At 36.0% G+C, this 24434-nt stretch overlaps 3 protein-coding genes across 3 annotated transcripts in view; 2 read left to right on the top strand and 1 right to left on the bottom strand.

Annotated features, from left to right (window-relative positions):
* Nucleotides 1-16827, top strand: part of LOC117788998 (potassium voltage-gated channel protein Shab) — a 62558-nt gene extending 45731 nt beyond the window's left edge. Inside the window, exons 9-15 of the mRNA XM_034627970.1 lie at nucleotides 2337-2479; nucleotides 4160-4528; nucleotides 7779-7892; nucleotides 9966-11154; nucleotides 12370-12563; nucleotides 12622-12895; nucleotides 13671-16827. Coding sequence (XP_034483861.1) covers nucleotides 2337-2479; nucleotides 4160-4528; nucleotides 7779-7892; nucleotides 9966-11154; nucleotides 12370-12563; nucleotides 12622-12895; nucleotides 13671-13930 — 2543 coding nt within the window. The 3' untranslated portion in view covers nucleotides 13931-16827. The remainder of the gene's footprint in view (nucleotides 1-2336; nucleotides 2480-4159; nucleotides 4529-7778; nucleotides 7893-9965; nucleotides 11155-12369; nucleotides 12564-12621; nucleotides 12896-13670) is intronic.
* On the bottom strand, nucleotides 6102-7501 carry LOC117788999 (probable basic-leucine zipper transcription factor R). Its single transcript, XM_034627972.1, has 3 exons — nucleotides 7346-7501; nucleotides 7096-7281; nucleotides 6102-7040 (listed from the first exon to the last, which is right to left on the bottom strand). The coding sequence occupies exons 1-3, from the start codon at nucleotides 7371-7373 to the stop codon at nucleotides 6175-6177; spliced, it is 1080 nt and encodes a 359-aa protein (XP_034483863.1). The 5' UTR covers nucleotides 7374-7501; the 3' UTR covers nucleotides 6102-6174.
* Nucleotides 16828-17425: 598 nt separating the features above from the next.
* On the top strand, nucleotides 17426-19279 carry LOC117787816 (odorant receptor 63a). Its single transcript, XM_034626435.1, has 10 exons — nucleotides 17426-17556; nucleotides 17626-17722; nucleotides 17788-17932; nucleotides 17996-18190; nucleotides 18261-18365; nucleotides 18428-18593; nucleotides 18655-18760; nucleotides 18824-18925; nucleotides 19008-19163; nucleotides 19223-19279. The coding sequence occupies exons 1-10, from the start codon at nucleotides 17426-17428 to the stop codon at nucleotides 19277-19279; spliced, it is 1260 nt and encodes a 419-aa protein (XP_034482326.1).
* Nucleotides 19280-24434: the final 5155 nt, after the last annotated feature.

The raw sequence follows: 24434 nt of genomic DNA, 5'->3' as shown, positions 1-24434 counted from the left end.
AAATAAAAAAATGTAATAAAAAAAAAATATTTCTCTTGATTTGCAATTGAATAAATACCTATTGTTCAAATATTTCTATCATTGTGCACTGTTCGAAATTGCATAGTAACAAATCGGATCGGAATAATTATAAATCTTGAATAAAAATGCTTCAAGCGGCATCTGCCTTTTACGTGCCTTTTACTTCTCTCTCCAAAAAAAAAAAGAAACACTTTTATTTCCGTGTGTGTGTAACCTACAAATGTGCTCTTTTTGTTACTTTTACCATTATATTTATTTTTCTTAGTTTTGATTGTCTCGAAAGCGTCAGAGAGTGGAGTTATGTAAATGTGTCTGCTCGCTAACAAAACGCTGCATGTATCTACTCTCTATCTATCAATCTATTCTATCTATCTATCTACATCTTTATCTTATCGTATCGTATAGAAACTGTACGCTCCTTATGCTCAAGCCATGTATGAACTACAACATATATAATTACTGTTACTAATCGTACTAATCGTAATCGTAATCGTAATCCCAATACTTGTGTCTGTACTCATTGTATCTGTACTACTGTAAAAGCCCCCCAACTTTGTGTGTCTGTGAATTAGCAATAAAACCAAAACCAAATACGCTGTATTTCATTTAAAATGCCAAGTGATAACTATGGTACTTACTATCGCAATTTACTCTGTTTAATGTTTGACAAGATGCCAAACATGCGTTATATCTGCTTTAATTGTGCGTCTCTCTGTCAAGCCTTGAACCTTACTATATATTTATTATTCATAATCCCAACATAAAGCCAATGAAAAGGTAAACCACCAAATTGTTGCTAAACTAATTTAAGCTTATCAACCGAAAGGAACAGAAGATAGTTTCAAACATTTTTATAATCAAAAAAAAAAAAAAAAAATCGAAGACATCAACAAATCAATTTCTGCTATGCTTATTAACGTTACCATTCAATAGAGAGTGTGAGAAGATCGTTGCCCATCATAGTTTTGAGTTCGTTTTTTAGTTAACCATATTAGTGAATAAAAATACACACACACACTCAACCAGAATGCGTAAATAACCATGAAATGTGTATTTGGCAATTGTCAGTTGTCTTCAAGCCAAACGAATCTCTCTTTTTTCTCAATCATTTGTTTTGCCTACTTTGTTAAAGCAGTCATACAAAATTCCATAAATCAATATAAGTTTATAAAACTTTAATTCAGTCATAGGAAAAATGCAATCGATAAATGAGGTTATTCATGGATATACTTTAAATACGAGTGTAGTTAAATCAAATAATTTATAAAAAATATCTTTAGATTGTTGCTCATATATGCTTCAAGATCTATGAATTCAGTTACTTTCTTCAGATGCAGATAAGCGCTGTCAATTTCCATAACTGTTATTTTGTTGTGCTAACTAAATTACATTAGCTACTAGCTCACAATTAATCGTTCACTAGCCTCACTCTTAACTATAAAATTTAAACTAAATGTTGTTCTTAACACACACACAATACACTAACAATTAGCTTGTTAAATAGTTAACAAAATTCATATACAGACACACATATTATCGTCGTACTGTTGACCGTTCAATGTTGTTTTAACTGTACTATCTAACTAACTACTTTTAACAAAAAATACTCGTTAATATGAAAAGTTTTTAGTCGTCGTCATTTAAAATCAACGTCGTCTGCATTATCCACCACGTCGTCGTCGTTGTTATCGTCGTCATTAATAGTATTTAACAATAACAATTAACAGCAGCAACAATAGCATATTCCATAACATACTCGTACTTACATAATCGTATAACGACATTCATAAAGTGCATATCTCTTTCTTTTATTCCTTTTAATTTGATTTTCGTCTCATCAACAAACGATTCCCAATAAAAACGTTCTTCTTCAATCATAACAAAAACAATCAACAATATCCAAACAAACAAAAACACATTCCAAACATGGCGAATGACAATTGCAAAATGGCTAAACAAATGCGAATAATAAAATATAAATAAACAATGAATATTCTATTGAAAATGGCGACAAAATGCATTCATGGCTTTTTGCGTGTGCTTTTAAACCGACAACAACAAAACAACAATACAACACAACAACCACAATCCAAACAACATACTACACACAACTAACGAGTCGCGAACTTACATTAATAAATCTGATAAATAACAAACTTATTCCGACACACACACGCACACACACACACACACACACACCTACACTGAAACACACTCACACACATACATACGCAATGCAGAAAAGCGCGAAAGTCACACACGATCACTGAAAAATTGGCACCGTTTAACCCACGCGCTACGCCGATCGCCCACAGGACACAATCTCTCCCAAACGGATGGGGACGGCAACAGCACAGAAGGCGAATCGACCAGCGGTCGCAATCCGGCAACCACAGGCACCGGATGCTACAAGAACTACGAGCACGTAGCCAACCTGCGTAACTCAAACATGCACCACGTAAGTCATAACCCAAAGATTTTCAACAGAAATGCCATTTTGATCAAGGTTTGTCATCTAAATTCCTTCTGTATTCAAATTTAATTAAGTGCGAAACAAAAAGCTTTTCCTCTGGATTTCGATTTTAAGGCATAGGGTTCCCCTTGGGATTTTTGATTTGAATCGACTCCTTATACCGTAGGTAGTATTAAAAAATCATGGGAAAGTGAACAAAAATCTTACCTTGTAAAGTTGGTAGGTCTAGGGTGCGACCAACTTCAAACTTTCATAACTTTGCCAAAACTTAACCGATTTTCATGCGGAATACCATTTTAATCATTATTTGGTCTATATATAGATGCTGCATCAAAACAATAATTGTTTGGAAAATTCAATTTTTTGGTCATCACTGTCATATTTTTCCATACCTACCCCTTAAGACTTTTTCAATAACTTCTAACTCTCATAACTTTGCCAAAACTTAACCGATTTTCATGCGGAATACCATTTTGATCATTATTTGGCCTCTTTATTGATGCTGCATCAAAACAATAATTGTTTAGAAAATTCAATTTTTTGGTCATCACTGTCATATTTTTCCATACCTACCCCTTAAGACTTTTTCAATAACTTCTAACTCTCATAACTTTGCCAAAACTTAACCGATTTTCATGCGGAATACCATTTTGATCATTATTTGGCCTCTTTATTGATGCTGCATCAAAACAATAATTGTTTAGAAAATTCAATTTTTTGGTCATCACTGTCATATTTTTCCATACCTACCCCTTAAGACTTTTTCAATAACTTCTAACTCTCATAACTTTGCCGAAACTTAACCGATTTTCATGCGGAATACCATTTTGATCATTATTTGGCCTCTATATTGATTCTGCATCAAAACATTAATTGCTTAGAAAATTCAATTTTTTAGTCATCTCTGTCATATTTTTCCATACCTACCCCTTAAGACTTTTTCAATAACTTCAAACTCTCATAACTTTGCCAAAACTTAATGGATTTTCAAGCGGAATGTCATTTTGATCATGTTTTGGCCTCTAAAATCAATCTGCATCCAAATTTAATAAATTTTGTAAAAAAAATTATTTTCCCTTAGGTCATGAGTTCGATGCTAAGGGTCCCCCCTTTGAAATTTTGAAAATTCAAAATTTTATTTATCAAGTTTTCACTTTTAATTGATTTCTTATATCGTAATAAGTATAAAACAACACTTTAAATTTGTTTCTGAGACGTTTCATTTTTCTGTAAAAAATCATGGAAAATTAGACAAAATTTTGACTTGTAAAGTTGCTAGGTCAGAGGCTTGACCAACTTTGAACTGTCATAACTTTAACAAAACTGCACTGATTTTCAAGTGGAATATCATATTGATCATGGCTTGGCCTCTACATTCATTCTACATTCAAATTTGATTAAATTTGTAAACAAAATTATTTTCCTCTAAATCATGGGTTCGATGCTAAGGGTCCCCCCTTTGATATTTTGAAAATTAAAGTTATAACTCTCAAGTTTCAAAGCTCCTTATATCGAAATTAGTATATAACAATACTTTGAATTGAAGTCTGAGAAGAGTGTGGGTCAAAAGTGTGAGAAGGGTATTCCATATTCCAGTTTAAATAATATAGAATAGAAATGATTACTTCTAACTATGTTAAACCTTTTTGCCAAATTCGCACACAGCGTCGCGGCTCTAGCTCTGATCAGGATGCAGTGCCTCCATACAGCTTCGATAATCCGAATGCCAGGCAGACCTCAATGATGGCCATGGAGAGCTATAAGCGTGAACAGCAGGCGCTGTTGCAGACGCAACAACAACAACAGCAACAGAAGCTACAGCCGTCGGGACAGTTGCCAGTTGGCGGAGTTGCCAATAATCTGGCCATGGTGGCCGCATCGAGTGCTGCAACGGCAGTGGCAACATCCAGCGGTGCTGGCCAGGAGAACGAAGGAGGAGCGGGTGCAGCGGCGGGTTCAGGACAAGCGGATGATGCGATGACCGTAGCATCGAATCAGAAGGGATTGCCCATACAGATGATGATAACACCCGGGGTAAGTGTGTCTGCGGGGAGTGCTGGGAGAGTCGGTACTCCAAGTCCAAGCGAAGTGCTCGTCTATCTTAAATATCTTAATGTTTTCAAAGTTCTTAAATCGTAACTTTGTATTAGTAAATGTGAAGCCGTTAACTGGAGCTAAATATTTCAAATATTGTAAACAATACACTTACCATTATTATTACATATTATTATTATTATTACATATATTTAGTTGTCTATTGACATTTATGAAATATTTTGATTAGACAAACTCTTCAGTTCAGTTCAATTCATATTTATTTCGATTCGGTGGATTTTTTTCGTAGTAACTAGTCTGAAAAATAAATTTGTGCTTCATATATTTTTAATTTGTTTTTTGATCAACTCATAACCACAACCACAACAACAAACCTTAATTACTTAACTACTTACCAACATGCAAGAGCTAGCCTATTATAAAGTTCTATAACAACAACAACACATTTCAACTTTTAGATTTTACGGGGACGCAGTAAGGAGGTACATTCAAAGTATACACAAAGAACTCAAACTACTCTACTCTAATGCATACTACTTGCCACTGCTATACTCTTTAAATATCTATCCAAAATTTTCAATTCGATTATTATGATTATTGCATAAAAACATATACAAAATGAAATGATATTTTCAGAGGCTGAACATACTGCTAACCTTTTGTTTTAATAACCAAAAACACAAAATGAAAATTTCAAATTCGAGCTATACAAAATTTGCATTTTAAGAATGTCTCGAAGTTTCCAAATAGTCTTCATATTGATATGAATATGAACGCATTTCAGCTGCTAGAATGCTTAAGAAATTTGCATATATGCTCGTATATTTTTTCATGTATTTTCTTTTCTTTGTTTCTCAGCTTTTTTCGAAACTTGTCTTGTTTACTTTTCGCCTTATAGACATTTCCTATTCATATTTTATAGTTCGCTGGCTGCAGAATCAGTTTTCTTTTTGAAGAATCGATAATGGAAATAAGTAAATAACAATAAGCTCCGTACTTATTTGTTTGTCTCGTTTTTAATCTATAGGAAATTCTATAGATAGATAGATATCAATTAATCATTATAAAGAAATATTAATTATTATTCTTTCTTGTTTTTACATTGACCTTAAGATTGGTTCTATTTATAAGAATAATTATAACCAATCCGAAATAACTGAATCACTTTCGAAATCTGTAGTTTTCTTTTAATAAAGAAATATCTTTTTAAATTTCTATCCAATGTAAATATATTATATATACAATACAAATTGTATAGAATTTTTTTATTTTAAATTCCATTTTTCCCTCTTATACGATTTTGATTATTCAGCTATATATGTAGGTTTAGCCAGGGTTTGTAATATATGTAAAATAAAACAAAGCTTTTTAAGTTTCTTCTAATACCTAATATTCTTTTCATATGTATTTCTAATAATGATATATGTAGCATTACTGCAGCAGCTACTTAATATTTCCATTATTGTCATCAACAAATAACAACGAACCCAACATACACTTACAAATAAAACAAGTCACAACAACAATAAATTTTGCATACATAGAAAAATATATTTTTACAGAGAAAACTGATGAATACAAAAATAAATAAATATATAAATAGAAGAGGATATCGGGGGAATTGATTAGGAGTAGATCGCCTCTCGAGCAACCTTCGCCTGCTCCTGCTGCTTGTCAACTTGCTTGTTGTTGCTAATGGGCTCACCCTCATTGGACACGCCCACAACCACGCCCTCGCCGCTGTCGGGTGCTGGCTGAGGAGGCGCTTCGTTCAGTGGAGGCGGCGTGATGATCATTGGCACCGGCGTGGGTCGATCGAAGTGTTGCAGCGGCTGTCGCAGCTTGTCGAGCAGCGCATGGAGATCGACTGTCAACTTGGGCTGCACAATGCCCTCGGCTGCCTGCAGGCCAACCACTTGCGAGGACAGCGAGTCCACATCCTGGCGAGCAGCAAAAAGCAGCTGATCGTGCGCCGCCAGCTGCAGTTGGGCAATCTGAGCTCGAATGGCAGCAGCTGCCACCTCCTGCTGGGCGTTGTGCAACGTGGCCGTGATGGTGCGCACATGATTCGCCGAATCCTCAAGCTGTGCCTGCGCTGAACTGGCCACCGCCTGTGCCTTGTGTATCTCCGTTGCCTCCAGCTGGACACGTGCCTGTGCCACATACAAATGTTGCACCAACTTGCGCAGCTCCCGACCACGCAGCTCCGAATCATCCATGTCAGCGGGCGCAAATTGTTGCTGCTGTGGTTGTTGTTGCGGATATTGTTGCTGTTGCTGCTGCGGATATTGCTGCTGCTGCTGTTGTTGCTGCTGCTGTTGTTGCTGCTGCTGCTGTGGCAAGGCCGAGTTCTGATTCGCTTGAAACTGATCACAGTCGGCTCCTTGTGGTGGCGGTGTGGGTGGCTGGCAAGTGGTGCTGCAAGGTGGTTCAAAGGTTTCACAGCTGGTCGTGGGTGTCATTGAATCACATTGGGTAACCCGCTGAAATCCTGTAAAGTTTGCCCATCAAAATAAATAAGAAACTCCGTCTGGTTAACAACTTACCGCCATCGTCAGACGTTGCATCCCAGCTTTTGAGGTCATACTGTCCCAGGCGCTTCAATTGATCATCAAGCGTCGCGTCCACATATTCGTAATCGGCATTGGGTCGCGATTGAAAATCTTCTCGTTTTCCGATCATTCTGGGCTGCTGAAGGGCGCCGTCTGCACATAGGACGATAAATAGTGCAACTAAAATATCAATTAAAATTTTTTAGTACTACCAGGAAGATATATATTTATATTACACACTTACCAATCCAAAGCAGATTGCTTAAGCGCATTTAGAGCACATTTAGAGCAGATCATTTAGCTTGGCGAGGAAAAGTCACTCGATATTTTCTATAAATATTTGACAATCCATTCAAACTTGACTCAAAGTTGTAGCCTTACTTAGTTAGTGATACAACAATAATACCCAAACTCATCAAGTAACAGTTCCCAGAACAGTTTTTCACAAGTCTTTTCGCACTTTTCGCCTGATGACGTTTTTCCGCATGGGCATGAAAATATTTCCAGTAAATAATACAATAAATACTTTTAATAACAATTTCAAATTAATATTATCTGTGTGTTTGCTGCATGTTCTCGTGTATATAGTTAGTTAATTGTATTTCTTTTTGTTGTACCCGTATTTGGATTTCGATTTCGCATTTACATTTTGCCAATACCCTAAACCATACTTATAGGAAGTGGCCGAGTTGCGTCGCCAAGTGGCGCTCGAGAACCTGCAGAACCAGCGAATGGACAATCTGGAGCAGGATGTGCCGGTGGAATTCGAATGCTGCTTCTGTACAACAAAGGTAAAATCGACAACCACGACAATCGATTGATCCCCTAACAGCAATAACAACAAAATACATTGATAATGTCACTAATAACTATAGCTATAACTATCACTTAACTTTGACTTCTGCTTTCTGTGTAGTCCGCATGCTTAATACTCTATCTTTGGGTATATCTAACTCTCTATCAAGTATTACTTACTATAACAGCACTTGCACTCTTTTTTATGTGTTTCTGATTTTGTACTAATTTAACTAAAATGAAAACACACACACATCATCTGCTCAGAAGAGAACCTGAAAAGTTAGGTCAGCAATTGGAGATTCATAATTATTAATTAGAGATCATGCTTGGCATAGGCCTTTCCCTGTAAAATGCCTCCTCGAGTCCGTTCCAAGTAGACCCCGTACCAAGCTGAAATCTGTTTTGTGTTGTTCCTGATGATGATGAGAGAACTGTGTACATATTGCAGGAACGCATTTGTGTATTTCACGACAGGGAATATAGCATCAAGAGGTTGGCGAGACCACCGCCATCGCCAAAGAATTATCTGGCACTCAAGCGCATGATCGAGGAGGGCACTATCGATATCTTTTATCTGTGATTCCAAGTCTGATCTGTGAGATGTTTGAAACCACTGCACCCCGTGACCTTTGTCCAAAGTGAAACCAAACTCAAAGTTCGTGAATTGTTCGTGTATAACTTAATTAAATTATTTTTATTTTCAATACGTCATTATGTTAATTGTGTGTACCGCAGATGAAGTTGAAGAAGAAGAGCACAGAAGAGAAATGTGGCAATTTTATGTTGACTTTGTTTCTTTTTTCATTTCTTTTACTTAAAGGGTTTGCCAGGATGTCAAGGCGAGTGTATTCCATTGCGTGCGAATAGCGTTTAGTAACAATTTCTTTAGAGCATTGGCTAGTTGATTGACCTGTCAGTCGGTCAGTCTGTCAATCAGTCAATCAGTCAATCAATCGACGAACTTACACATCCGTTACACACACCCACAATAATTTTAAAATTTAACTCAACGAAAACACACACACATTGAATGTGCTTTAATTAAAATTAGAAACAAACAACAACAAGTTACAAGTTAAATTAGCTTTAATTTAAATTAAATAAAATTTGTTAATTAAATTATTATATTCGTGCGTAACGTGAAAGCTAAAGAAAGACATAGCAAATTCTAAGAATTTAATTAATTTATATTTACTCCACACACTACAAAAACAAATTAAAACAAATGAAAACCAAAGCAGCATGTGTTATTATCTATTATTATATTTATCTATGATCTATCGAGTGTTTAAGCTTAAGGCCTTCAAAGATGAGAGATGAGTTTCAAATTCAATTCTTTTTTACACTAAGCACAGAATTACAATTAGTCTTAAATCAATTGTTTGTTTATATTCATTAGTAATATTAATAGCAAAGCAACAACAACAAAAATTAACAATTAATACCAAATATAATAAATTATTACAATGTTATGAAAAAAAAAAACAAAACAAAACAAAAACTGCAATAAATAAAAAAGTAATTGATTATTGATTTCAAGATTTAATTCGCACCATTTTCTATTATCAATTGGCACTCAACTTACTTCTACTGATTATTTTCGTACTGCTCGCCTTCAAGTTTTCTATTTTCAATTTAAAAAATAATTCAATTAGCAATTAGACTTATCATTTTGTACTTTGAGAGCTGGAAACACCCGAAAGACCTTGAGGCGATTCCAACTCGCGGGTAAGTAAAAAACGAGACAGCTCTTAACTAGTTATATTTTGTTTTTCTTAATTTATTAATTTGTATAGTTTTGTTTGTTTAAAAAAGTTAAAAATAAATTAGTGACTGAACGTTGCACGTTTTACTTAAACTTGATGCATTTTAGTTGCATGTTGAATGGTCTTGAGCAGCAGCAACAACAATTTACAGCAATTTGCAAATGCACACGTTTCAATTTAAGCCAAGTTACCAAAGGTACTGATACTACTGATGCTACTGACCACCAGCTGTGTCTGTGTCTGGCTTGAGCTCAGCTTAAACACTTTGATGATTCGATTACTCAATTTGCTACCTTGCAGGACTTAAAGGAGTACACCGATGCGGAGGGCGTCATCTCGCTTCCCACTTCCGACTTCCACAAGCCCATTTGCCTGGAGATGCGCATGGCGGCGGCCAATCGTCAGGTTGTCAACCAGTTTGGCCTTCTGCCACCGGATGTCCCTGCACAGCAGCTGCAGCTGTCGGCAGCGGGAGATCTGCCTGTCTATACCAATGCCAGCAGTCTGCCCATCATCTCACAGTCATCGTCGACTTCGTCGTCATATGGCACAACCACATCCACGACCATTGCACTGCCACTGGAGGTCACTCAGCGCTATGGAGCGCCAATTGCGAGCAATTTCAATCACAACTACAACAACAATTTCAACACGACGACTGTGGGAGCTGCAGGAGGAGGAGCGGGTGCAGCAGTAGCAGCTGGAGGAGCTGGAGGAGCTGGAGGAGGAACTGCCAATGGCTTGCTACTTTTTGGCAATGGCAACTATGCTGGCATCTGCAGCATCAGCAACAACAACAACAACAACAATGCGGATCTGGCAAGTGTGGACAGCTCGGACACATATGCCAGCTGCCAGACGCATCCGTTCCTCTCCCAGGGCGATCTCACTGCCGACTTCAACGACGAGGCCTGCGCTTTGGACATTGACATGGACAATCTGTACATTAATCCGCTGGAGAAAGAGTCCTGTCGTGGCACAAACATTAGCAGCTCCACAGGATTCATTGTGGGTCTGCCGCCGACTGTTTCCGCCTCCGGTCTGTCCATGCGAGCACAGGTGAAAAAGAGTGCCTCCGGCGATACGGCACTGCGGAATCTCGCTGCTGGCGGTCTCAGTCCGCTGGCCGATGTCTATCAGAACTTCGATGTGCAGGAGCGGGGGAGTCGTGTCAGCCTGAACGAGAACTCAGTGCCAAAGCATCGCAAGACGCGTTTCCAGCAGAGCTTCACGGCCATGCGTCCCAGCTCGAGCAGCAGCAAGCCACGTGCCCGCTTCGAGGACACCAAGCTCTGCGAGGACAATGTGCGACTGGATGGCGCCGGATCCGGTTCGGGATCTGGGGCATCAACATCAACCAGCAGCGCTGCCGCTAGCGTTGGCGGCAGCAAGAAGAAGCGCTCGGCCTTTATGCCGGGCAAGAGCATAGCCACTGCCACCAAACTGATCAATCAGCGTTTGTTCGGCATACAAAATGCAGGCGCCAAAGGTGAGAGAAGAATGGGAAAATGTATAAAAAGGAGACAACATAAGATATGGGAAAGATACGCAGAATATATAAAAAAGAAGAAAAAAGAATTATGGAAGAACAAATAATTGAAAAACACTATTCAAAAAATAGGAAAATTAAAAATAAAAAAGAATTATGGAAAGGAGACAACAGAAGATATGGGAAAGATATGCAGAATATATAAAAAAGAAGATAAAAGAATTATGGAAGAAAAAGTAATTGAAAAATAGGATTCAAAAAATAGAAAAAAATTAAAAATAAAAAAATGTATAAAAAGGAGACAACAGAAGATATGGGAAAGATACGCAAAATATATAGAAAAGAAGAAAAAAAAATTATGGAAGCAAAAATAATTGAAAAACAGGATTCAAAAAATAGAAAAATTAAAAATAAAAAAAATTATAAAAAGGAGACAACAGAAGATATGGGAAAGATACGCAGAATATACAAAAAAGAAGAAAAAAGAATTAGGGAAGCAAAAATAATTGAAAAACAGGATTAAAAAAATAGAAAAAAATTAAAAATAAAAAAATGTATAAAAAGGAGACAACAGAAGATATGGGAAAGATACGCAGAATATATAAAAAAGAAGAAAAAAGAATTATGGAAGCAAAAATAGTTGAAAAACAGGATACAAAAAATAGGAAAATTTAATATTTAATAATAAAAGAAAATTAGAATAGAAAATTAAGACTTTAAAATATAGAACAGAATAGAATCAGGAGAATAAAAGAAAATAAAAAGAGAGAAGAATATAAAAGAAGAAAGAACTGAAGGGAATAACTTTCCATTGAATATGATTTAGATTAAAGTAAATTTAAAAGAAAAGAAAAGAAAAGAAAAGAAAAGAAAAGAGAAAATAAAAAACAACTTATTAATTTGACTAAACAATACTTTGTCTTTATTACAGGATTCAAAAAATAGTAAATTTAAAAATGAAAAAAATTACTTAAAGAAAATTAGTATAGAAAATTATGACTTAAAAATAAAGAACAGAATAGAATCCGGAGAATAAAAGCAAATAAAAAGAGAGAAGAATATAAAAGAAGATAGAACTGAAGAAAAAAACTTTCCATTGAATATGATTTAAATGTTGTTAACCAATTAAAGCAAAATTTAAAAGAAAAGAAAAGAAAAGAGAAGCAGAAAAATAACTTATTAATTTGATTTAACAAAACTTTGTCTTTATCACAGCCAAATTTGAAAGCAAGCATTCCTCATCAATAGACTCGATTGATGCATCACCGAATCTGGAGCATCACCGACGTTCCAAGTCGATATTGAAAAACAAGTCTGATGTCTCACGTGTGCTGTCCGATCCCGAGAGTGAGCGTCTGTTGGCGGACAATATGTCGGGCTCGGGCGTATCCGATAATGGCACTGTCATGGTAAATATTCAGCCAACCACTAGAGTAACTCCAACTGATGTTTTATTTAAATTTACAGGGCGAATCTGGCAGCGATTACTCACCGAATAAATTACCTCATTCAGTTTTAGCTAAGTCTATATCCCCACCACCCCTCAGGCATCGCACCCTTATGCACCAACGCTCCGGTCCCGCAACGCTACAATCAAAGCCAACCAAGTTCCAGACTCCACGATATCCCGAGGAGCAGGCACTGCGTCAGGTGAAACCCGTGCTCTCACGTTCCTCGCTCTCGACGCAACCGTCTACAGATGGACGCTACGATCCAAGTCAGACCCGGGACAGCAGTCTGGGTGAGTAGCTTGCTCTCGCACAACAACAATTGACAAATCCCACTCATTGAGCTACTTCACTGAGTAATCCAGACATTTGGCTGTGAATACGAAAAAAAAAAAAGCAAACATTTCTGTTCTATTCTCTCTCGCTCTATCATGAAAACCTGACTGAACTCAACTCAACTCAACATCCCTCTAGTTACCGTCTTCGATGCTGCATTTTGATTAACCCGATTAAACCACACTAACCCACCCACAGACACAGATCTCAATACACACTGAAGGACTCACAGTTGCAGGCGAGGCGAGCAATTTGTTAGTAACAATTCACCAGCTGGAAATGGAGAATCCCATAAACCTATAATGTATAATTATTACAATCTTCTGCACTCCTCGTACACCTTTGTACACCTGAGTTGTTGTCCAATACACATGCAGCTGGTAGCTTTGTTAGCCTTCCTCCAGCACCATCAAATATATATCTATGTGCATATAGATCAGTTTTGATATCAAGAATATGTGATATAATTATTTTATTTTTACAATAACATTACTTGAAGATAAATGTAAAAATTTGCCATTTTTAACAAAAACATTTTTTATTCTACTTATTTTTGTAGTATAATAATTGGCCTCTAACCACACAACACACTCATACACCCACATACTCTATGTCACACACACACACACACACTAGCCGCTTATTGTATAGCATACGTTTCTTTGTAGCACCTTTAAAATATGAAATCTATGTTTTGTCTATTCTAAAAATATGTTTTCTGTTCCTAAATAGACTCCGAAACCACATTCACTTCGCCCGCGAGGCAGACGCAGGTCCTGGAGGCAGCAACACTTAAGCCGCAGGATAATGCCGAGGCGGATGCTGAAGCCGATGGCGAGGGTGAGGGTGAGGGAGAGGCGAATGATGAGCAGCGCGCACTGTTGCAGCCACAAAACCGCGATGAAGCGAGCAAAGATGGAAAAGGATCATCAGGCGGAGCAGGAGGAGGCGGAGGAGGTGGAACAACAGCTTCAGGGGGTGGGGCAACGTAGCAATTAGTGAAGACAGACAACAAGAACGCTTAGTAGTTATTGTACTATATAATTATAAAGGTATAATAATTCCAACACACAACACAACACAAAATACAAAAAAAAAAAAGAGAGAAAAACTCAAAGTGATAGCAAAGTTAGCGAAAATGGAATGTGAATTATATAAAAGCAATGAACAGTATCCTAGTCTAAATTGAGGTGCAGATAGGGAAGCGTTGACGTTGAATATTTTTACAATAACTGAAACCGTATAAGCAACTGAAACATCAACTAAATAAATCAGAAAAACACCCAAAAAAAATACCAAATATATATTGCAAATATCGTTGCGATGCCGCGCATGCCGTACAAAAATACCAAAAAACCCAAAACAAAACTACAAATTTAAAAAAAAGAACAAATAAATTTTACATGTAAATAGAATCCTAAGCTAATGCTAATCTATTGTAAATGCAAAATTTATTTACAGCTTACAGCATATAGACGAAATCACCAGAAAAGCCTAAACATTGAGTAAATAGAACAAATATCAAATAATATTCATATTTTAAATGCAAAACTTATATATACATACAATAATACCTATATACACACATCCATTGCAATTAAAATTCGCGGCATATTTACAAAAATAGGTATCCAACAAAATACAAAAAAATTCTAAAAAAAAAAAAAATTTAATAAAATAAAATAAAATGCGAATTATTTTTGACAAATCTCGTAACAAAAGACATCATATGCCGAGGACATACATATATGTATGTAATACACGGCGGAACCATTTACATCTAGTTAAATTGATCAAAAATGCATTAAAAAGAAAAATACAAAAAAATTCAAAGGTAGATAAAATCGTTACGCAAAAGTTCGTTTATATGTATGACTAAGGGTAAGGCTTCGTGTTAGTGCTTCGTTTTCCCCTGCCTCCAACTAAACGAGTTGAAATTCTTAGAATTTAGAAATATATTCGTACCTCATACTCCTGTAGTTTCTCAAGTAATCAGACTAATTGTGTTGTAGCTCAATTGATATGCTTACAGAGGAACTACATTTGTGACGGTCTCCTTTATATTAGCTTTGAGCCTATAAATAACTATTGTATTAGAGGTGTGAGATGTACGTAATTGACTAAAGAGATTGTTTCAGTGTAGTAGTAAATTGTTACAACATTAAATGACAAATGACAGGGTTTTTCTTTTTCGATCTATACTTTTCCTTCTGTTGACATATTGCATAGTGATATTTTGTGCGCCAGTTGTAGCTTTTTATATGTGTGCGTCGTTCTGTGTGCTAGTTGAAAGTTAAACAAAAGAAACTTCAAAAGTTACAACTACTCGTAAGGTCGGAAACCATATATCTAGGATTATAATGATGTTTTTTTAAGTCCATGAACGATGCTGAAATGGTATTTAACCTTTATTGTTTATGTTTTCAATAAACTTACACAAGCAATATATTTCAGCATATGAGTCCTTAAATCCAAAGAATTCTTGTTATTTATTTTATGAATTCGGTTTGGCAGAGTTTGAAAAAAAAAAAAACTACAAAAATTTTGTCAATTATTCGAGTTGTATGTTAAAAATTATTTGTGTGTTTTCATGTGAATCCCTCCTTTATGTTGTGCCCGAAACATTCCATGTTGTGTGTATGGATATATTGATAATGGTATTGAGATTGATTGATAAAAGAGCGGAGCAAAGAAGTTGGTAAAATAATTGAATTCGCTTAATAAATCGCATTTGATATAATATTCTAGGCAAATCGCATGGCCATAAAACGAGTTTCTATTTATGCAAGCAAATTTTTACGCAAAAAAAAAAAAACCAATAAATTCAAGCATTTATTAAGAAATTAAAAATTATTCCTACAGATATTAAGCATCAAAAATCACAAGCAAAATCAGATTATAATAACAGCTATATAAAATAATTATAAATTAACCCTCAAAGTGTCCAACATCATTTTTGTTAGGTTCACTTGGTTGTAAACCATTTAAAATGTAATATCTACGAGTTCTAAAAAGACCTAACAGGAAATCTATGTAATTTTCAAAGGCAGGCATAAATATGAGAAGAAGCGTCGAGAGCGAGTATTGGATAAAAATCAAATGCAAATTAGCCTCTTAGAAACATATCAGTAAAGGAATAAAAATTCACTCACACACACATATATACATATACAGACATGCACACAGACACATACACTGTAAATTTACACAACACAGAATTTTATTATGAGAAGCCAACAATCTCAACGTCCGCTTTTTCAACTAAAAACCCAAAATAAGAATTAAAATTTAAAAATTAATAATAATGTAATGCCATGGATTCGATTTAAAGTAAATATGTATGTAAATTACGTCATAAGAATTATTCTTAATTGCTTATTGCAACAAAATTTTTGTAAGCAATTCGTTTAGAAATTTCTACACAACTTTTGGTGGGCACTGGTCACATTCCACGTTGCGTATACTTAATTTGTTATTTGTAATTTGTAAACTTCACGCAGGATAATATAATAACTTTGTAAATACTTATTTCAAACACACACACGCAAGAGCGAATTTTCTCATGGGAGTTTTTTATTTAAAAAAAAAAAACAAGTTAATAAAATGTAATAAGAAATGAATCAAGTGGCACTGCAATTTTTATACAAAAATCGTTTCGTTTTGGAATTGTTACTATTTTTCTAAATTATTTTTAAACAGCTGCAGCTGTAAATGCATTAACATTAATATTAAATAAAAGCAGCAACAGTAACAGCAAGGAAAACGTAAAATGTTATTATGTAATATTAATTATGATATTAAAAATTATTTAATAAACAATATGTACATTTTAAGGTCATCTGACAGCGTTGACGATTGTAAATCAGCAAAAGTAAATACCATTAACAAATACAAAAAAAAATGAAAGAACAAACTAAGCAAATTAAAATCGTTGAAAAGAAACAAAAATAAAATTTATTAAAACATATTAAAAACTATATTGAGCGAAATATCATGGAAATATATAAATCATCGAGCAAAATTTAAACCAGCAAAATGTTTTTAATTTAAACTTATAACGCTATGGCTATAAAAGCTTGGGGAAGCTTTTGTTTACTCAAAAAATTAGTAGAGCTTTTGTACTCGTTGGAACCAAATTTATTGAATTAAATAATCAAAGCTTTTTAAAAAGCTTTATATGGGTTGTTGGGCTGGCTTTTCTCAGCTTTCAACAAGCTTTTTAGGATTGCCAGGTTGTCAAATGAAATCAGAATTTCAAAATAAACGAATGTAGGAACCAGTCCTTGCTATATATAAATTGGTATTCCCTCGAGACACTAATCACCACCTCAGTGCCTTGAGAATCTTTTCAATAATTAAGTGCAGCTTCACACGTAATAGGGCGTAACGCCTAATTGTCGTGTAATAATTAATTTTATTGAATACCACGCCCCTTTAATAAGTCTATAAATGCCTGATTTGACAGAGTTAACAGTTAATTAGTAGAAATGTATACAACAAGCGAGGTTGAAGCTCTGGAAAAACTAAACTATTACAGAATTAGAGAGATGATTCGGGTCTCTTGGTCCGTGGGCTACAATATGAAGAAGCCAACGCGTTGGGATGTGTTGCTGAAACTGTGCATATCGATAAGACTATACTACTTTTATTTATGTGAATCATAATTATTAACATTGCAATTCTTTAGCTGGAGCATTGTGTTTATTGCAAGCTGTCTGTCATCATATTATGGACACTGGATGCTGTTTATACGCTACATTCGTGACATACCACGCATTACCGAGGTTATCTCTCTATTCTTCTATGAAAATGCATATGCATACAAATTGTTGAATTTTCGCATTCGCAGACTATCAGCACAGTTTTCCAGAGTCTGATAGCCGTTGTGAAAATGGTATATTTTCTACTGGCGCCGCGAAAATTCTACGTGCTGTTGCGTCGCGCCTGTCGCCACGAGATGTTGCAGGAGTGCGAGTTATTCGGAGTTGTGGCAGGTCTGGCATCCACAACTCTGACAAAAGACTGGACTATCTCTAATGGTAATGTTCTACTTGCAGATATGCCAATTGCAAAGCCGCTACGTCGGCAAGTGGAGGACATTATGAATCGTTGTTGGATCAACAAGCGGCGCCAATTGGTGTCCTATCTCTTCGTCTGCAGTTGTATTCTTTTAAATTACTTTGTCACCTCACTGGCCATCAATATGTATCGCTACTCAAACCGGGATCAAGAAAATTTCGAGGTTGTGCTGCGTGAGTTTCCAAAGAAAAAAAAAGGAAAGAAATTTGATAGATTTGCTTGAAATATGGGTTTCATCAACAGCGTTGCCATCTCTGTATCCTGGCTGGATGGACAAGGGCATGACCTTTCCCTACTACCACATACCTTTGCTCCTCGAGAGCTCCACCCTCTACCTGTGTGGCATGGGTGAGTGAACTGCTGCGAAGTGTGAAGTACTTAGCCAATTGATTGCCTTGCCGCTTTACCAGGTACTCTTGGCTTTGATGTGCTCTTTATTGTGCTCTGCCTGCATACTGTGGGCCTGATGCAGTCGCTAAGCTACATGATTGAGTGCTCCACATCGGCGTTGGTGCCCCAGGAGCGTCGTGTTGAATATATGCGTTGTTGCATCTATCAATATCAGCGTGTGGCAGCGTAAGCTCAAGTGCACATGGAAATGTCCTTACAGCACACTCTCTCACTTTCTGTCTTGCAGCTTCGCCCTGGAGTTGAACAATACATTTAGACACATAATAATTATACAGTTTATGCTGAGTCTCTTCACTTGGGGCTTGATACTGTTTCAAATGAGCATTGGCATTGTATAAATCAACTGACCTTGTTTCTTTAGGTGCTCTAACGAATCCTTTTTTTTCTGGGAACAGGCTACAAGCATTACCACAACGTTAAGGATGTTTATGTATCTTGCGGCCGGTGGCTATCAAATTGTCATCTACTGCTATAATGGCCAAAGCTTCGCAACAGCTGTAGGTTTCGATTTCATTCTCATTGAGTCCTTGCTTTTGTTGCTCATTTTTATGTTATTTTCATATTTTTTTTGTATCTCAGAGTAAGCGCATTCCAAAGGCATTCTATGATTGTTTGTGGTATGCGGAATGCCGGGAATTTCGTCAACTCATCAGAATGATGATAACGCGCTCGAATCAGACCTTCAGTTTAGATATATCATGGTTCACAAAAATGTCACTGCCCACCCTGATGTCGGTGAGTTAGAAGATATTTCAAAATAATTTTCCATTACTCTCATTTTCACCTTTTTGCAGATGGTACGCACAAGTGGACAATATTATTTGTTGCTGCAGAATATAACTCAGAAATAAAGTGAAACAAATGAATTGCTTGAAGAAATCGTCACTTGACTTTGTTATTCAAGTCACACACACACACACACACGCACTCCGCTGACAGTCCTTAGTCAATCAATACTGTCTGTTCATCAGGGTCACGCCCATTTGTTTTGATGGGCGGCCAACTGATAATTCATTTAGCGCATTAAAATAATGAAATTGCCAGCTGATAACGAGCCAGCTAGTTCCATTGATTACACTCGCCCTGCCACAGTCCTTTACTGTTATAATCAATTTTATTTACTTATCCTAGACGAGTTCCCCCTACACCCCTCTTCCATCTCCCATCGCTCCCATCGCTCAGCACTAAAGGCACTTTAGGCCACTCGGATACAGTCTTGGCATTATGCTTTAAATGGGTTTTTGCGTTGAGCCCATAATTGCTATGCGAGCATAGTTTCATTCCCACAACTAAGGCTAGGCTGTGAAGGAAGCTCCTTGGGGTAGGATCTGCAATATTTGTAATGCATATTCGCTGTTAGTTGGCGCAGTTTTGCTTTTTTTCTTTCGTCCTGTTATTTTCTTTGGCGCTCGAATTTTATCTGTCCTGTTTTACTTAAATGCCTTTCTTTCCTTCTGCTGCTATTAACCAACTGTAAAAGACATCTTTTCTTTGCTTGTCAGTCTATTGGGGCATGAATGTTTTACAGCCTGCATGTGTTTGTGTGTATTTATATTACTTACACTTTGGTGGCATGATTTGTGAATTTATTATCATTTTTTCTCTTTTCTTTGCATTATAATTTTTATTGTAAAGCACAAACAATGCTCGTGCCTTATTCATGCCACATTGTTATCCATTTTGTGACGCTTTTGTTGCCACTGAAAGAGTAAAAAATTAGCATATTTGGGTGAAGGATTATTTTCATATACATTTGGAAATTAAAAATTCTATAAAAATTGCATTAAAAAAAACAAGATTTTTTCTATGACGGGACGTGTCTAGCAGAGATGTCTTTGATTGACAGTGTAAAAGAAATTTAAGGAAAATAACCGAGTGTTAGGATCTATTTGATAACACTACACGTACATTGACAGAATATTCATAAAAATAGATTCAATAATAAATTATTTAAAAAAATTATCTAATTTACAATATTACAATATATATAATTGATTCTTAGTAACCTCGTATTTTTTTAAATTACTTTAAAATACATGTAACATCAGACACCACATGATAAATTACAAGCACATGAACGCACACGTGAGACACCACAGGCCACGATTACAGCCACGCCCACTTACATTGTGTTCGCCCATTATCTCACCTTTGATGTCAGCTAAATCATTTGGCTGACTGTGCACAGGAATTCACACACACACACACACCGACACACAAGCGGTTACACATGCATATCTTCAATAGCATCACGTGGCGTATGCGTAATTTAATGTTCTGAACATGGCTCGTAAAACAATCAGATAATTGAAAATAAATATTTTTATTATGCATTTTGTAAATGTTGCTTTTGACACCACAGCAAGGTAAACAAAAGTTACAATTAAAATTGAACAAATGCGGCAACAATTTAATTACTGTCAAATCTGCTAATAATTTGATGACAATAGATTTCTCTTAATTAATCTGACTTAATAAAGGTATTTGTTGGTATAGATTAGGCAACAAAATAAGTTAGCTAATCGCATTTGCAACCACTCTCACTGGACAGCTGTGTGTTTGTGTCTGTTTATTGTGTTCCTATTATATCTCTTCAATGTACAAATAATACTTATATGTAAGCTTATTTTTGGAGTGTGTGAGTGTGTTTGCGCACGTAGCCGGAAACTATCTACATATTGGCATACAAATGGCAAACATATTGTTTGTACTCGCATTTGTAGTCTGTATTTACCCTGTGTCCTTTAGGGATGTCCCACTGGAATTGCAAGTAGCCCAAAGTAGAAACTGGCTTTTTTTTTTGCTTTTATTTATGATTGTTGTTGTTGTTGTTGTTTTTTACCATTCAGTTACAATTTGCTTAGGTTTTGTGTTCCCATGGCAGTTGATGCGTAATCAGTAGCAAATTTCTTCATCCTGACCATCATCAACTGACTTATACAATGCGAATCAAGCATAAAGCAAATAGAATAGACTCATACATATTGCGTATACGCAATGTTGACAAATCCGACTTCGTGTCACATAAAAGCATCGCTAAAGACCCTTTGCATAACAGCAATGTGCTGCTCTTTTTGACTCTTATAGCGGGATTGTCTTGGCCGTAATGGAATTAATATGCTTTTTCTAACTTTGATCAAACTCAAAGAGGCGTACATGTAAACGGGCGAAACGTGTAAGTGTGGGTGTGTCTGTGTTGTCAGCGTCTAGGGGATGAACCTTTTGACTTAATATTGAGTGACCGCTGACAGAAGCAGTGTCCCACAGGACTTTTGATATTTCATTTGTAAACTTAAGTGGCAGCTCGTCTTTCCTTTTCCTCACCATGGTTTACTTAATATATATTTATCGTAGCTAAAATCATTTCAATCAAGTTTAACAAATTGTATCTTAAATTTTAACTACTATAAAGCTGAAGTAATTTCATCTTTTCCTCGTTTTGCATTTTGCTGTTATTATGGGTAAATTCTGTGCATCAAGGCAATGCAAATGACATTTAAAGCATCTTAATCTTCATATAGAAAAACTGCTGCTACCAAAAAAAGACCAAACACTTAACTAGAGAAATGCACACTTCCATTGAAAAAGGACGTGGCAAAATGGACATGTATACACTGTCCAAGCCATATTTCGTGAGAGCCGAGAACGAGTTAAACGTAATTGCTAGAAATATGCATTTGAAAGGAAGCCAAAGCTGGTCCAGTTGTTGGCCAAAAGCAGCAACAATGGGCCCAACGGAACTAAAACTGAAAGGCTGCCATTGTTAACTGGGCCCATTCACAATAATATAAGCGTGCGTGTGTGTATGTGTGTGTAACTAGATACACTTGCAAATTCTAAAACGAATTGTGAAAGCGCAATAAGCAAATAAGTGAATGCAACACGAATTCAGAAACTGTTTAGTGAAATACCCTGCAAAATGACATTGAGTTCAGTGGAAATATATTTAAAATTCAATTCTGTAACATTTACAATAGGGTATTGTATCAATATAGAATAGACAATTTAACAATTAGCAGTTTAAAATTAAATAGTTTATTAAATTTTTTATTTAATATATCATCAAAAATTTATCACAATTTAAGCGACGTGTGAATCGTAGTTTTGTTTAATTAATTAACTATTCTATTCTTGTTATTTGAATATTGGCTGCATATTAATTATAATTTTATTTTACTATTACAGTATTAATAACTTCATCCAATTTATTAAACTTTTTGTATGCACTGTCAAAAAGCAGAGAAATATTTTATGCTTGCTTTAAAACAGACCAAAAATTTAATTTGCTGCACTTTAATTTGCAGGCGCCGAAATGGCGTCCCCAACGACTGCGTCGAGGTCCTTTAGCCAGGATGCTAGCAGCATTTTGCGAATTTCTTGCAATTCCTTATTTTCCTCTTCGCTTTTTTTTTTTTTAATTTCGCTCGACTTACTCAAGTGAAATGGCACTTGATGCCGTCAGTTGTATGCGTATGTCTGTGTGTGCGAGTCCACTGTGTGAGTGTGTGTGCCTGTGTATGTGTGCATGGTGTGTATATTTGCAGTGTAACTATAGCTTTGCTGCGTTGCGTTTGAGTATCTTGGAGATTAACACTAAGCTGCTGAAACCGCGCAGTTCTCTCATTCTCTCTCTCTCTCTTGCTGTTCTTTAGTACAAATGAAGAGCCGAGAAATACAACAGTAACAAAAGTAACAACAATATATACATCTCAATTGTTATTTTAAGCTGACTGTAACAAGAAGGTAATGCAAATGCGCTACATATTCCGCTACAGGCAACTTTATGCAGATGTAACTGCCACGCCCACACTGCCACACACTGTGGTGGGCTAAAGTTCAAGTTACGACCTTCAATTATTCATGCGTCTACCGATGCTGATGCTTCTGAAATTTATGAAATATTTCTCATATTGCTGAACTCGTAAAAAGTCGCTTGAGTTGGTGAAGAAAATTTGCATTTGTGTAGGATCTATGTAATTTGTTTAGCCTTTAGGAATTTGATTACCTTTTACCATTGTTAGCCAGGTTACAGGTTACAGGTAAGGGCTCACAGCTTGACATTGAGGTATAATCGTACCGTTTATGTGATTTTGATAACTGTGTGCAGTTGAGACAAGTCAATTCAATTGCCAGACTGCCAACTGTCAGGCCATTCAATTTGCATGCCAATCACCCACAACTGCACTTCAATCTCAGCCCAGCACTCGAATGCCAACTTGATGTAAGATAAATACCTAGAAATACTCAATCGTGCTCAAACCATTTGCAGCAGGTAAATATGCAAATAAATGCAGGACCAAGGCAATCATGTCTGCACATGCACGATGCACTCGACAAATGGACTCGAACTTCTGGACTTTGCAAACGAATACCAATACGTAATTCATAGTATGGGTATCAGGCACATTTTGCAGCATTTCCTTATTTCACATTTTCATTTCGTTTCTTATTTTCTTACTGCCAATCTTTTATTGTATTGCATTTCAATTTGTTGTTGTTGTTTTTGCACCTGCATTTCTGGTCTGCACTTGCGGAAATTAAGTTCCCTTCAGCAATTTCATCGACAAAATGTAACAGAAACTGTTCGAACTCCGACAATTTACGACAACTTGGATGGAGAGTCCTTCTGCCTGAATAAACAAGTGAAAATCCAGGTGTCGCAATATGCTAGCATAAGTTTAAAAATGTGTTATAAATAAAATACTGAATACTGGGAACAATTGAATTGTTTAGTCTATTGAAAACTCTCTGAAAAAAAAATTGTAGATGATAAATGAATTAGATTCTTATCAACATGTACTCAAAAGGATTCCAACATCACTTTCAGACAAATCAGTGCAATTATTCTAGCTGTAAGCTGCAGACATTCCACTGTAAGTAAGAGCATTTAAATCAAACTGTCTAAAATGAAACTAAAACTAACTACAATTTTGAAGTACGACAACATGAAGAGCTTTTTGCATTAGTAAATAGGAGAGAATTATGTTTGCCAGCTTAAAAATATAT

Source organism: Drosophila innubila (assembly GCF_004354385.1).
Source record: "Drosophila innubila isolate TH190305 chromosome 3L unlocalized genomic scaffold, UK_Dinn_1.0 0_D_3L, whole genome shotgun sequence".
Taxonomy (NCBI): domain Eukaryota; kingdom Metazoa; phylum Arthropoda; class Insecta; order Diptera; family Drosophilidae; genus Drosophila; species Drosophila innubila.
Note: the sequence above shows the minus strand (reverse complement) of the source record. Positions and strands in the feature narration are given on the sequence as shown.

What these genes read in the sequence shown, in the direction of transcription:
- LOC117788999 (XM_034627972.1), bottom strand. Translation starts at nt 7,373, where the DNA reads ATGCGCTTAAGCAATCTGCTTTGGATTG. An exon ending in AAGCAATCTGCTTTGGATTG is followed by an intron (nt 7,282 to 7,345) that starts GTAAGTGTGTAA and finishes TTGATATTTTAG; the next exon opens with TTGCACTATTTATCGTCCTA. An exon ending in TGCAACGTCTGACGATGGCG is followed by an intron (nt 7,041 to 7,095) that starts GTAAGTTGTTAA and finishes CAAACTTTACAG; the next exon opens with GATTTCAGCGGGTTACCCAA.
- LOC117787816 (XM_034626435.1), top strand. Translation starts at nt 17,426, where the DNA reads ATGTATACAACAAGCGAGGTTGAAGCTCTGGAAAAACTAAACTATTAC. An exon ending in TTCAAATGAGCATTGGCATT is followed by an intron (nt 18,761 to 18,823) that starts GTATAAATCAAC and finishes TTCTGGGAACAG; the next exon opens with GCTACAAGCATTACCACAAC. An exon ending in CACTGCCCACCCTGATGTCG is followed by an intron (nt 19,164 to 19,222) that starts GTGAGTTAGAAG and finishes ACCTTTTTGCAG; the next exon opens with ATGGTACGCACAAGTGGACA.